The sequence below is a fragment of the Balaenoptera musculus genome, chromosome 6, assembly GCF_009873245.2.
Source record: "Balaenoptera musculus isolate JJ_BM4_2016_0621 chromosome 6, mBalMus1.pri.v3, whole genome shotgun sequence".
Classification (NCBI taxonomy): Eukaryota; Metazoa; Chordata; class Mammalia; order Artiodactyla; family Balaenopteridae; genus Balaenoptera; species Balaenoptera musculus.
Genome location: NC_045790.1, coordinates 71,320,897 through 71,335,769, shown reverse-complemented (window position 1 = coordinate 71,335,769; position 14,873 = coordinate 71,320,897). Strand labels below are relative to the sequence as shown.

Here is a 14,873-nt window from a genome sequence, read left to right as displayed (position 1 = left end):
AAAGAGGTGCTACTAATATTTATGTTTATGCAAGAGGCACAATCTTAGTCTATTTTAGGCCAACAGGGAGTCATGATGCCCTTCGTTAAAAAAATGGATTTAGGAGAACTTCCATGAATATAAATGGTAGGGAAGTGTATTAGTTTGCGAGGGCTGCCACAAAAGGATGGCTTAAACAATGGAAATTATATTGTCTTGCAGTTTTGGAAGTTAGAAGTCCAAAATCAAGGTGTCAGCAGGGTCAGTTCTTTCTGAAGACTGTGAGGGAAAGATCTGTTCCAGACCTCTCTCCGTGGCTGAAGAAGGTTGTCTTTTTCCTGTATCTTCACATCATCTCCCCTCTATGCATGTCTCTATGTCCAAATTTCCCCTTTTTATAAGGACACTAGTCATATTGGCTTAGAGTCCATCCTAATGACCTCATTTATCTTGATTGCCTCCATAAAGACCATATCTCCAGATAAGGTCACATTCTGAAGTACTGGGGATTAGTACACTAATGTATCTTTGTTTGGTGGGGGGCATGATTTAACTAATAACAGGAAAGATGGTAGAAACTTGACAAGAGCACCACAATAGAAGAGATGTTACATCTGGATGGCTAGTGGGCACTGTCTTCTTAGTATACATCATGATCAGGAGGCAATTCTATTATAGGCTTTAATAAGGTAAGATGGGTGGGGAGAATAAACAGAATGGAGGATGATTAGAGAAATAGAAACTTTTAGTTTGGGGGATTATTAGTGTTCTACAATTCCTCCTTCCATTGGGCAATAAAGACTGGACACTCGTGGCAGAGGATGTTCAAGTGACAGTTGACTAGAGCATGTGGAGCTATGGGATGCCATGTCTGGGAGGTGCCACAAATAGACTGGTCAATTTTTACCACATTAGTTGATAATTCTCTACTATGAGATCTGACTTTACTTATGAAATTAAAGCTATTTTTTCCTTTCCCCATCTCCACAGGGATTTTATGATTCACAGAATAATAAATATGATGAATTCTGAGCTCTGTGGAGGAATGATCTTGAGTTAGTTCAAAGTGGCTATAGTGACAAAGGTTTTTTGCCTTTGGGCATGTTCGTGAAATTGCATATAAAACTGATCACTTATACTTTCAAAATATTGAATAGCAGGCAGACAAAAAGTTAGGGAGAGGAATATACATTTTGTTTGGCTTACATGTTAGTGGCTTAGATGTAGGAACATTAGGCCTTTACCTGCTTGCAAAATGCAATCTGTGTTCTTGTGTCATTACCGTGAAAGGTCAATGAGAAACTTCATACATTATGATGACACGTAGATTCCATGCTGAAATTCACATAGGATTGTTCTTATTCTTATGTTACGCTTTCTTCATTTATCGTGATCTTCATAAGTATAGATAAAATAGTGGTACACACATTTTCTTGGCAAAGAAGAAATTGGCATATCACTGTTGTGTGTTCAGTTAAACAGCTGTAGCTAAAACAAAATTATCCTAGACTATGTGGTTAGGAAGCACCAGGCTTTTAAAAAAAAACAAAAAAGCAGCACCAGGTTAGTCAGTGTAATACACAAATCATAAAACATTAAAAGAAAATAAAAATAGCCTTGGTCCTTAACTTGTGGGCTCAAAGGGCCTGCGAAGTGAGTGAAATGCATGTTTTATTAAGTCAGGAAGAATAAATGATCAGTAAAAGGGTAATATTGGAATTTCAGACACACTAATCCTGTAAGTCATTCCAAGATATATAGGATTTTAATTTTAAATTAATTTAAAAAATTATTTTTAATATAAGGTCTCATTACAGAATACTTAGAAAAATGAAAAGGAGTCATTTCTTCCTAATTTTTTTCTATATGGTCTTTGACATAGTTGTACTCATACAGTACATACAATGTTCTAGCTCCCTTTTTGGCTTTGCAGACTCTTCATTGTTAACATTTTTTAACAGTTATATAATTGCCCATCTGATAGCTTACTTAATTACTTCTCAAATAATAGACTTTAACAAATCCCTAATGTATTATGTTATATAATTTTGATATAAATATCTTATTATGTAAATTTTCATCATATTAGGGTTTTTTTGGGCAGGAGATGTGATCTTTCTGTGTCATAGGGTTATGAGGCCTTTTATGACAGCACTTTGTTCTAAGGTCAGTAAGATAGTCTCCATTTTATCAGAGCCTAAAATGACTAAATAAATTTCGTGGTTGGATCGTAGCAATTCTGAATTTAATATCTAAGCATATTGACCTTGTCTTTTTTTTAAAAAGATTTTTTTAATATATATTTTTTAATATTTATTTATTTATTTTATCTTTGGTTGAATTGGGTCTTCATTGCTGCACGCAGGTTTTCTCTAGTTGCAGCGAGCGGGGGCTACTCTTCGTTGTGGTATGCGGGATTCTCGTTGCGGTGGCTTCACTTGTTGCGGAGCATGGGCTCTAGGTGCGCGGGCTTCAGTAGTTCCGGCACGTGGACTCAGTAGTTGTGGCTCTAGAGTGCAGGCTCGGTAGTTGTGGCACATGGGCTAAGTTGCTCTGCAGCGTGTGGGATCTTCCTGGCCCAGGGCTCGAACCCTTGTCCCCTGCATTGGCAGGTGGATTCTTAACCACTGTGCCACCAGGGAAGTCTGATAATGACCTTGTCTTAAAGAAGTTTGAATTATTATACCTTCAAGGATGTTACAGAAATGCTTGGGCATCTTTTTTTTTTAATTAAAATATTTTTTCTTTAAAAAAATTTTGTTTTGTCTGTCTGGGCATCTTTATCATCAAGTAAATCACATGCAGTTTGTTTAGAGAAAGATGTAATAGAAAGATCTCAGCAGTAATGGAAGTGTGCAGATTGTTTTTGCTATGCAGACATGCTACTGCACTGAGAGTTGGAAAAAAATAACACTTTGCCCAGGGTTTATAAATACTTTTACCAAAGTAACATTAAAAAAAAAAATTAAATAATCACAAAATAAAACCTCACTAGTAGGGGCTTCCCTGGTGGCGCAGTGGTTGAGAATCTGCCTGCCAATGCAGGGGACGCGGGTTCGAGCCCTGGTCTGGGAAGATCCCACATGCTGTGGAGCGGCTAGGCCCGTGAGCCACAATTACTGAGCCTGCGCGTCTGGAGCCTGTGCTCCGCAACAAGAGAGGCCGCGATAATGAGAGGCCCGCGCACCGTGATGAAGCGTGGCCCCCACTTGCCACAACTAGAGAAAGCCCTCGCACAGAAACGAAGACCAAACACAGCCATAAATAAATAAACAAATAAACAAACAAACAAACAAACCTCACTAGTAAATGAAAGTTGAAATTATTTTGGATAGGAACTCTGACAGGATGGAAACACCATGGGCCCTGGAGTCAGACAAACTGTCTTTGGAATTGCAGCTCTGCCACTTATTCAACCTCTGACTCTGGACAAGTTTTGGCTTTTCAGAAACTCAGATTGTATAAAATGGTGGTTAATAATGTATTAAATAAAAATAAGGCATATATCAAATTGCCTAGTCTACAGTGAGTGCCCATTTATTACTAATTAGTAATATTTCTTTCCTCCTTTATTCATGGCTCACACTGAAAATGTAAAGAATATTTCAGGAGGAAATATATAATTTAAAATACTTAAAAAGGGACTTCCCTGGTGGCGCAGTGGTTAAGAATCTGCCTGCCAATGCAGGGGACACAGGTTCGAGCCCTGGTGCGGGAAGATCCCACATGCCACAGAGCAACAAAGCCCGTGCACCACAACTACTGAAAGCCTGCGTGCCTAGAGCCTGTGCTCCACAGCAAGAGAAGCCACTGCAATGAGAAGCCCGCACACTGCAACGAAGAGTAGCCCTCACTCGCTGCAACAAGAGAAAGCCTGTGTGCAGCAACGAAGACCCAACACAGCCAAAAAATAAATAAATTTAAATAAATAAATAAATAAATAAAATAAACTACTTAAAAAGACTCTCATTTTAGTTCAAGGGACTCTATAAATGAGTTTTGCAACTTTCTGTGAGGCTGTACTATATTCATTTAAAAATAAAAAGTTGGACTTCCCCGGTGGTCCAGTGGTTAAGGCTCCATGCTTCCACTGCAGGGTCATGGGTTTGATCCCTGGTGGGGGAAGTTCCACATGCCGCTCCGTGTGGCCAAAATAATAATAATAATAATAAAAATTTTAAAATAAAAAGTTAAGAAAAATAAAAAGACAGTATTAGATAAATGAGTCAGGTATGGAGGGTTCAATTAGTTGGTTCCTTCTGGTTAAGTCATTTATTTTTTCTGTCTCTCAGTTTCTCACCTGAAATGGACAAACACAATTCCTAAGCTACTAGAGTACTTGTTCCAAGGATGAACAATTGTGGTTCACATTTTAGGGAGAACATAATAGGTCGAATACTGTTTCCTTTCAAGTAATTTAATCAAGAGAAAAGGACTAAGGGTTAAAAATTTCTTACTATTAGACATGTCTTGTTGAATAAATATATTCTTTTTTTTTTTTGCTTGCTCTGGGTCTTAGTTGCGGCAGGCGGGCTCCTTTAGTTGTGGCACACAGGCTCCTTAGTTGTGGCATGCGAACTCTTAGTTGTGGCATGCATGTGGGATCTAGTTCCTTCACCAGGGATTGAACCCAGTCCCCCTGCATTGGGAGCACAGAGTCTCAACCACTGCGCCACCAGGGAAGTCCCAATAAATATATTCTTAATTCTGATATATACAAGTAATAAAAACCAAGTTCTGGGACTTTCCTGGTGGTCCAGTGGTTAAGACTCCAGGCTCCCAAAGCCTGGGTTTGATCCCTTGTCAGGGAACTAGATCCTGCATGCCGCAACTAAGAGTTCACATGCTGCAACTAAAAGAGCTGGCACGAGGCAACAAAGATCCAGCGTGCCACAACTAAGACCCGGCACAGCCAAATAAATAATTAATTAATAAAACAAAAACAAAAACAAAAACAAAAAAACAAGTTCTGATTCAGACAGTCATCCAACTAAATTTTTAATGAATGCTCGTTATGTTCAAGGTGTGAGTACAGAAAACAATGGACTTTTACAGCCAAACACATCTGTTTTCAAATTTTTGTTGGCTTCACACCTAATTAGCTGTGAGACTGGTGATATATATATATTCTTAACATCTTTATTCGAGTATAATTGCTTTACAATGGTGTGTTAGTTTCTGCTTTATAACAAAGTGAATCAGCTATACATATACATATATCCCCATATCTCCTCCCTCTTGCGTCTCCCTCCCATCCTCCCTATCCCACCCCTCTAGGTGGTCACAAAGCACCGTGCTGATCTCCCTGTGCTATGTAATTGCTTCCCACTAGCTATCTATTTTACATGTGGTAGTGTATATATGTCCATGCCACTCTCTTACTTCATCTCAGCTTACCCTTACCCCTCCCCGTGTCCTCAAGTCCACTCTCTACGTCTGTGTCTTTGCTGTCCTGCCCACAGCTTCTTCAGAACCATTTTTTTTTTAGATTCCATATATACGTGTTAGCATACAGTATTTGTTTTTCTCTTTCTGACTTACTTCACTCTGTATGACAGACTCTAGGTTCATCCACCTCACTACAAATAATTCAATTTTGTTTCTTTTAATGGCTGAGTAATATTCCATTGTATATATGTGCCACATCTTCTTTATCCATTCATCTGTTGATGGACACTTAGGTTGCTTCCATGTCCTGGCTATTGTAAAAAGAGCTGCAGTGAACATTGTGGTACATGACTCTTTTTGAATTATGGTTTTCTCAGGGTATATGCCCAGTAGTGGGATTGCTGGGTCATATGGTAGTTCTGTTTTTAGTTTTTTAAGGAACCTCCATACTGTTCTCCATAGTGGCTTATCAGTTTACATTCCCATCAACAGTGCAAGAGGGTTCCCTTTTCTCAACACCCTCTCCAGCATTTGTTGTTTGCAGATTTTTTGATGATGGCCATTCTGCCTGGTGTGAGGTGATAACTCATTGTAGTTTTGATTTGCATTTCTCTAATGATTAGTGATGTTGAGCATCCTTTCATGTGTTTGTTGGCAATCTGTATATATTCTCTGGAGAAATGTCTATGTAGGTCTTCTGCCCATTTTTGGTTTGAGTTGTTTGTTTTTTTGATCTTGAGCTGCATGAGCTCCTTGTAAATTTTGGAGATTAATCCTTTGTCAGTTGCTTCATTTGAAAAAATTTTCTCCCATCCTGAGGGTTGTCTTTTGGTCTTGTTTATGTTTTCCTTTGCTGTGCAAAAGCTTTTAAGTTTCATTAGGTCCCATTTGTTTATTTTTGTTTTTATTTCTATTTCTCTAGGAGGTGGGTCAAAAAGGATCTTGCTGTGATGTATGTCATAGAGTGTTCTGCCTAGTTTTCCTCTAAGAGTTTTATAGTGTCTGGGCTTACATTTAGGTCTTTAATCCATTTTGAGTTTTTTTTTGTGTATGGTGTTAGGGAGTGTTCTAATTTCATTCTTTTACATGTAGCTGTGAGACTGGTGATATTCACAATGAAGATTTCTGACCCTCAGTGAAACCTCACAGAGATTTTGTGCAGAAAAAAATGAGGAAAACAATGAGGAAAGAAACTGAGTTATCTATTGTGGCACAACATGTAACCACCAAATTTAGTGGCTTAAAATACCATCAGTTCATTATTTCTCATGATTCTGAGGGTTGGCTGGTCTCTCCAAGTGGTCTTTCTTCCAGGATGGTGTTCTCAGGGCAGTGTTACAATAGGGTGAAGGCTGAAGCTGCAGGGCCACTGGAGGCCTAGGCTCAGGAACTTGAACCATGTCACTTTGGCCACATTTTACTGGCCAGAAGTCCAGCTCAGATTAATGGTGTGAAGAAGAGACATGGGAGGTTATTGCAAAATCACCTTGCAAAGAGGTATGCTGCTGGGATGAGAGGGTCAGTAAATCAGTTATAGTATCAGCTGTGTTTGTTTTCAGGAAGCTTCAGACGATGCCATCTATCAGCGTGCCTGGCATTTTTGTTATAGTCAGTCTTCATCTTCCTCCTTTCCTCTCTTTAAGAATCATTCAAAGTTGCATGTGAAGACACAGTTCTAAAGGAGGCTAGGATCGGTGTCAATGTTCGTAATACACACTTTCAAACAGCACCCATAGCTACCTGAAGCCACCAGCGTAGGCTTGTGTAACAATCTTGTGTGATAAGACTCCCAGTTAAATTTGAATTTCAGATAAGCAACGAATAGTTTTTTAGTATAAGTATGTCTTCTCTTGTTAACAGTTTGGCATATATTCTTCTAGAACTTTCCTGTGAATAATCCAACTTACACATATAAATTTTAAAAAATAGAATCATACTTACTTTTACTAGTTGCTATTTTCCTTTTCCATATCTGTACATTTAGATCTAACTCATTCTTTTAAAAGCTGCATGGTGTTTTATGGTATGCACACACCAGTTTATTTATTTAAGCACCTGCTAATGGCTCTTTGGATTATTGGCAATCTTCCTTCATTACAAAGGTTGCTACTATGTATATCCTTATACACATATCTTAGTGTATCTCTGAAGTATGAAGTCCTAGGACTGGAATTGTGATGGGAAAGGTTATGCCTTGAATCCAGATGGCTAAAATGCCTTCAAAAAGGATATCATTTTAAACTCTTACCAAAAGTATTTGAGGGTTCCTATTTCTCCCCTTGCCAACCAGGAATATTTTAATCTTTGCTTATGTGATAGGATAAATGATCCATTTTCATAGCAAATTGGGAGCATACTCCCATAGAAGCACTGAATTAGAAAAACATTTATTCAGTAGGCATAAGAAAATATATTGCTACCTTTCAAAAGGAAATTTGATTTGTAGCAGTTTAGGATAATGAATGGATGGAATTCAAACTCAGTACCTTGGGTTTGAATGGGAAGGTCTGAAAACAGAAACAGTCACACAGGAATGGATTGGAGGGCTGGATTTCATCCCTCCTTACTGGCAGTATACCTTTATCTTAAATTAATAACCCATAACTTTAAACTTCCCCCACTTGTGGAATGCCCTCTAGGTTTATCATCGTTTCCATTACCCACTTTAGAATGCCACTGCATTTATTTTGTTTCCTTTATGCTTCTGAAAGTGGTGGTGGCCACCTACAGTGAAAACCCTGAACACGAGATAATAATATACCATGATGCATTGGGCAAGAGTTTCCCATGGTACTCTTTCTTCTTCTTTTTTTTTTTTTTTTTAATAAATTTATTTATTTATTATTTTTAGCTGTGTGGGGTCTTCGTTTCTGTGTGAGGGCTTTCTCTAGTTGCGGACAGCGGGGGCCACTCTTCATTGCGGTGCGCGGGCCTCTCACTATCGCGGCCTCTCTTGTTGCGGCTCCAGACGCGCAGGCTCAGTAGTTGTGGCTCATGGGCCTAGTTGCTCTGCGGCATGTGGGATCTTCCCAGACCAGGGCTCGAACCCGTGTCCCCTGCATTGGCAGGCAGATTCTCAACCACTGTGCCACCAGGGAAGCCCTACTCTTTCTTCTTGGTGCAAAGAAATAGAGTTGTTTCTGCTTTTTTTTTTTATGCAGTTAGTAACTTCTTTTTTTTTTAAATTTTATTTATTTTTGGCTGCATTGGGTTTTCGTTGCTGCGAGTGGGCTTTCTCTAATTGCGGTGAGTGGGGGCTACTCTTTGTTGTGGTGCATGGGATTCTCATTGCAGTGGCTTCTCTTGTTGTGGAGCACGGGCTCTAGGTGCGGGGGCTTCAGTAGCTGTAGCACGCAGGCTCTAGAGTGCAGGCTCAGTAGTTGTGGCACACAGGCTTAGTTGCTCTGCGGCATATGGGATCTTTCCGGACCAGGGCTTGAACCCATGTCCCCTGCATTGGCAGGTGGATTCTTAACCACTGCACCACCAGGGAAGTCCCAGAAATAGAGTTATTTATTTCTCATTTTTCTCCCCCTGGGCTGTCCAGAGAGGCTGGGAAGTATTACTGTGCAAATCCCCCAACAACCCTCAGCCCTATCCAAATAAATGAAAATGAACCAAAACCAAATCCAAGCTTCTAACAGTTTTCTTTAGGAGAAGAGTGCATATATTAGAAACTATTCTTTAGTAGTCTCCAATAACTGGGACTCATCAAGATGTTCATGTATAGGGAATTACCTGCTGGTCCAGTGGTTAAGACTATGTGCTTTCACTGTGAGGGCATGGGTTCAATCCCTGGTTGGGGAACTAAGACCCTGCAAGCCATGCGACACAGCAAAAAACAAAAACAAAAACAAACAAAAAAGATCTTCACATATAAAAAAAAATGTTCTCATACCCATTTTTCTCTGCTGAAAAATCAGCTGTTTCCCTCCATTTTGAAATCATTAGGTTGACTTTAAAAGTTAGAGTAGTGTCTTAAAACTATGTTAGATCAGGAATAAAACATTCACAATGTTCAGGGTAAAAACGAAGATCTGATAAAGAAGAAAACATAGGAGAAAAGAATGGGAAGAGGGAGAAAGGGATCAGGGAGGGCAAACAAGTGAGAAAATCTGTTTATGTTGATGAGTGTTACCAATGGTGCCCCAGGTACGGTTTCACTTTTGATTGTCCCTCCTCCCTCTATAAACTCAAACTCCTTGCAGACTGGACAATGTCGTATTCATCTTTGTTTTCCCAGCACCCAGCAGGATGCCTGACAAACAGTCTGTGTTCAGGAAATATTTGTTGGCTTGAATTAAACCACCCTAGACCACTAATGAACACCCTAAAATTTAAATTTCATTGCTAGCCGCTTGGCAAAGGTATATTTGTGGCGAGGAGATTTTTTTACGCAAGCTTTCAAGTTGTGTGAGGTGCCTGTGAAAGATACAGATTCCTGGGCCCCACCCCAGAAATTCTGATACAGATGGTCTAGGTGGGGTGGGTGGGGGCTAGGGAATCTGCACTTTTAACAAATGCCTCAGGTGTTTCTGATACAGCCTGGGAACCAAAGGCAGCTTGCAAACTAGCACACCAGATACCTTAAGCCCTGGAATTGTCCTGATATTTTAGACTCTCTGCCTTGAAGCTTGATCTGAAAAGAATACATGACCATCCTAACATGTAAATTTACCAAAGAGTTTAAACTGGAAGTTGGTAATTACAGTGCACCAACACTCTTAAGAATCTTGAGTTCCAAACGTCTAGTCTTCTTGGTGGGTCTGCAGATTTCTGAGAGCTCCCAGTCTCTAGTGCTGTGACAGACCTAACAGGGGAGATGTATGGAGAAACACCAATCAAGAGGTGCTTACTTGCCTTAGGGGGGCTTCTGAATCTGTTAACTGCTCACAGATCATTAACATTTTGAGGGAGCTGGGTCAAGGAGAATGAGATTAAATGCATTAATAGAAAAACAAACAACGACAAAATGTTAATACATATATGAGATGTTCAAGTTTTCTAACAAAGAAAAATTAAAACCACATTAAGAAATCAGGCTGAAAAAAGTGTCAGCAAATGTGAGCTCACTGGGCAGAAGTCCAGAATGGACTAAAAGGATAGGTGGTCCTAATTTGAAGTCAGTTAGGGATGAATGGCTAGCATTGTTAATTACAACACTTGTAATAAGTGAGCATCACCTCTGCCAACATACTGGGATTCACCCATAGTAACTGACCACAGCCTTAATCAAGACCGACTAACCAGAGCAGCCCACCGAAAATAACAGAAATCACAAAGCTTTTGATCGTATTTTATGGATTTCAGTATAGCCTCTGAGGAAAGGGGATTTATTCGCTATCCTTCCCACTGTGTAGATAAACCCAGGCCCAGAGGGGTCACCTAACACCCAGTAACTCCCAGGTAGTAAACTGCTGGTTGTTAGGTTAAACCTCCTGTGTCCTCCCCGCACCACACTGACTCAACAATAACAGTACAATTAAATACGTCTGTGATGATGATGAAAATCCCATTTGACCCTTCCTCTACTCTTTGATCCAGGTAAGGTCGGAATCACCTCCTTTCTACACGAGAGGTAACTGAGGCCAAAAGGTATTGTGACAAATCTGTAGGGCTGTAAAAGGCAGCGTGCGGAGGTGGAGCCCAGATCTGACTCCACAAGTCAGAAGCTCAGACAAGGCTTTGGCGGCGGGCCTGCAAGTCCAGGATGACAGCTCGCTCTGCGGAGGAGCGCTTACAGGTATGGTGGGCTGCCAGCCGGCGGGGCAAAGCGTCCTAGGCGGTTTACCAGATCTGAGCCCAGGGCCCTGGGTGCTTTAAGTGAGGCCAGCCACAAGATATCTAACTAGGATCTGGCATAGCTGGGATTTACGAAATACCTGCGCTCAAGTCCTGTGGTCTCCACACGGGTCTGATTAACATATCTGAGGGTTCGGCTACCGTAGGACACTTACTTAAGGGCACGCCCCACAGCCCGGTTGCCGGAGCTGGAATGGGGCCAGCGCGGAGGTGGTATCCGAGCGGAAACCTAACGGGGCGGGGGATTCTGCTTAGGGCGGTGGGGACACGTCCCGGGAGAGGAGGCAGCTCTGTGGTTCCGCTCCGGGTCGGTGGCGGAAGAGACCGGACGTGGCGTGAGTCGGCTGCGGGTAGGAGAGAAGGCTCGGTCCGGAGCGGAGGGCCACATCTGGGCGGCGGAGATCTAGGGGACGGGACGTCGGCGCGGCTCTCGGTGGCGGCGGGAGAAGTGCCCAGGCCGCTCTGGGCGCCTCTGCGCGTCCCCGCGCGCCGCGCCCCGGACTCCCGGAGCGATGAGAGTGCAGGTCAAGGTAAACGGCCGGCGTCCCAACCACCTTCCCCCGCCTCCCCCGCCTCCGCTCCACCCTCTACCTCCAGCCACCAGGACTCGCTGCCACGAAGCCTTAAGTCCCAAGCGCGATGGGAAGTTCTGGGGAGCTTGGGGAGTTAGGGAGAGGAGTGGAGGCCCTGGTCATGCCTTGGTCTCTTGTAAGGCTGCCAAACCTCAAACTGCCTGTCACTTAACCTATTTTTTGGACTGGCATACATGGTGTGTGAATAAGTACCATTTATGGTGCACATTTTATTTCTTGCCTTTCGTCATGGTCTGGTTGTTGGTACTTTCTTTGGAGCCAGATCACCTGAATTAGCCTCCTTGCTCCACCACTAGCTACCATCTTGAGCAAGTTACTGAACCTCTGTGCTTTGGCTTCCTCATCTGGAAAATGGGATAATAGTTATAATTTGAACATTAAATGAGATGCTATATATGCAATGCACTTAGAATAATGCGTAACGTATTTAGCAGATTGCAAAAGTTTGGTTGTTATTATTTCATCCAGGCAATAATCCAATGAGATCTGAGTATCACCACCCACCCAATCCCACCCCACCGGTTAACAGGAAAGGAAAATGAAGCTGAGGGAGAAGAACAGAGTTAGGATTGGAACCCAGGCAAGTGCTTTAAAACACTAAGAATATGGATATCATACACAGGATTTTGAGCATTTGTTCCTAGGGAGAGGGTGGTTCATTATTAACTGCCAATGTGGGAACTGAGTTCTTCAGTTTCTTTTTCCCTGTGTACAAATTTTGGTGTTTGATTTTTCATTTGCTTTGGATTCTTCCATAACTGATAAAGCATTAGATACTCTGGCCTGACTGACACCTGGGTTTGGTGAGAATCTGGCTGTTTCTTAGGTATCCCTCACCACCACCACCACGGGGTCAGGGGGTTGAAAATCATTTGAGATGGAACCCAGCAGGAACCTACTTTTGGGGGCCAAAATTGGGGATTAGTACCCTCTGAAAGTATTAAACTTGCTTTAATAGACAAGGGTGTGAATAACATGTTGAGTTGATTGTACCCCAGAGGAGAGGGAAAGACCCAGGCAGAACATTGGCGATTTGCCACAAATTTTGGTCTTATCTTGCCCATGTACAATTCTCTATCATAGCTAAGTTTTTTTGGCAGGACTTCTGTGACAAAACTCAAGCATTTGGTAAATATTGGACCTGAAATATGTCTTGCCTCTTTTTCTTTCGCCCTGGGTTTTTTATCATGGGTTTTCCGTATAGGCTGGAAAGCCCAACCATTTTCAGAATGATTCCCTTCACACTTCTGGTAGAATCATCCAGTATTGGAACCGAAAGTGGCCATCCTACCTGTAACTGTTATTTCTTTGTGTCACATCAGAAATCTACACAGCAACTATTTTCCTGTTTAAAAAAACCAAAAAAACAAAAAAACAAAACATGGTTAGGTAAGGTATTGTGATGTGGGTCTCAGTTGTGATTTTTCTTTTTTACTTCTTAGTTTGACTGAACTTGTATATACACATAGCTCAGAGACAAATAACTCCATAAGGTTCATTACTAAAAACAGCAGAACCTCTATCATTTTCTTCTTTTCAGAAAGAGCAGTCATGTTCATCTCTTTTAGCTGGCTGGTACTTCCCTGTGTCTCTAAATAATGCTTATATTGCTCACTCTTGATTTTTCAGGTTTAGTCATCATGTACTGACTTTCCAGCGTGGAATATGAGTATTTAGCTTTCTTTTGAGTTCCTTCACCTGCCACTCACATGCATCCTTCCTGTTCCTTCCATCTATCTTCAGAATGTAGCTAACTCATAATTTTTATTTAGGTCAATATTTAGTTCAGTCAACATTACTATGCCTTCCTATCCACTATTAAGAACCGGATTATGTACTACATGATTACTTTCCCTTCCTTACTATTGTTTTCCCCTAGAGCTGTCTTTCTGTGTGTGTTTGCAGAATTTTCTATGGAGTTTTCACTAATTTAACCACAGGTTCTTTGCCAGTTGTCTAAATCTTCTCTCAAGATCTTCCAGTGCAACAGCTATTTCAGTCAATTTTATCTTGTTGAATATTGCTCTTTGACCTGCTTTGCCTGTCCTGAATGGTAGCCCTTGATGTTGGATACACAGCTGTTACTTCTCTTTTTACCATCATTTTGGAGATTCCCTTTGCCTCTCTCTTATGCTGGATCCTGTTTCTTGTATCCCATGTCTTCTTCTTTCTTGATTATTTCCCATTGTTTTGGTGGAGCACATTCTCCAGTAGGTCTCTGAGAAAGGGTACATGTAAGGTAAACTGAATCAACATATTCTTTTAAAAAAATTTTTTTAAATTTTATATTGGAGTATAGCCGATTAACAATGTTGTGATAGTTTCAGGTGCACAGCAAAGCGACTTAGCCATACATATGCATGTATCCATTCTCCCCCAAACTCCGCTCCCATTCAGGCTGCCACATAACATTGAGCAGAGTTACCTGTGCTATATGTCATGAGAATGAATCAATGTATTCTTATGACATATTATCCTTCCAGACTTTTTTTCCTTAAAAAAGTTCCACTGACAATACAAAAATAAGTTCTTTTGGTAAATAATTAAAACACTACAAATAGAAATTCAAACAGAAAGTTCCCTTTCTATCCTTTGTCCTCATTGCCCTTCAATCCAGAGGTACTCAAACCGTTGGGTTTGTAGCATATTATTTAGGTATATTATTATATACGTATGTATTTATTGTTTTGATTTGTGCATTTGCTTTTACATAAAGGGAATTATACTGTTTATTGATATGCAACCTGATTCCTTTAAAAATAGTTCTTGAACATCTTTCCATGTCAATACATATTGATCCTTTCTTGGCTCATATGTTCAGATGAGCTGGATCAATCAAGATCAAGCATATGGCATTTTCTGAGCAATCACTCTTCTAGATTCACTCAGCCAACAAATATTTACTGAGTGTCAACTGTATGCTAAGTCCTGTTCCCAGGACCTGGGAATATATAGTTAACAAAACTTTTATTTTTGAGGTAAAGAGAGATAGTGAGATGGTTCTAGATGATGGAATTGAGCTTAGCGGCAGCTTTAGTTAGCTTGTTTTTCCTCTCCTGGAGTACAAACATCATTCAATCAAGTCTGTCTGTCTGTCTGTCTCTTCCTCTG

The 14,873-nt window shown here is 40.9% G+C and overlaps 1 protein-coding gene across 1 annotated transcript in view; it reads left to right on the top strand.

The window, feature by feature from the left end:
* Positions 1-14,873, top strand: part of TRPM6 (transient receptor potential cation channel subfamily M member 6) — a 207,705-nt gene that overhangs the window by 56,169 nt on the left and 136,663 nt on the right. The window contains exon 4 of the mRNA XM_036855993.1: positions 10,912-11,110. Within this exon, the coding sequence (XP_036711888.1) occupies positions 11,078-11,110 (33 nt within the window). The 5' untranslated portion in view covers positions 10,912-11,077. The remainder of the gene's footprint in view (positions 1-10,911; positions 11,111-14,873) is intronic.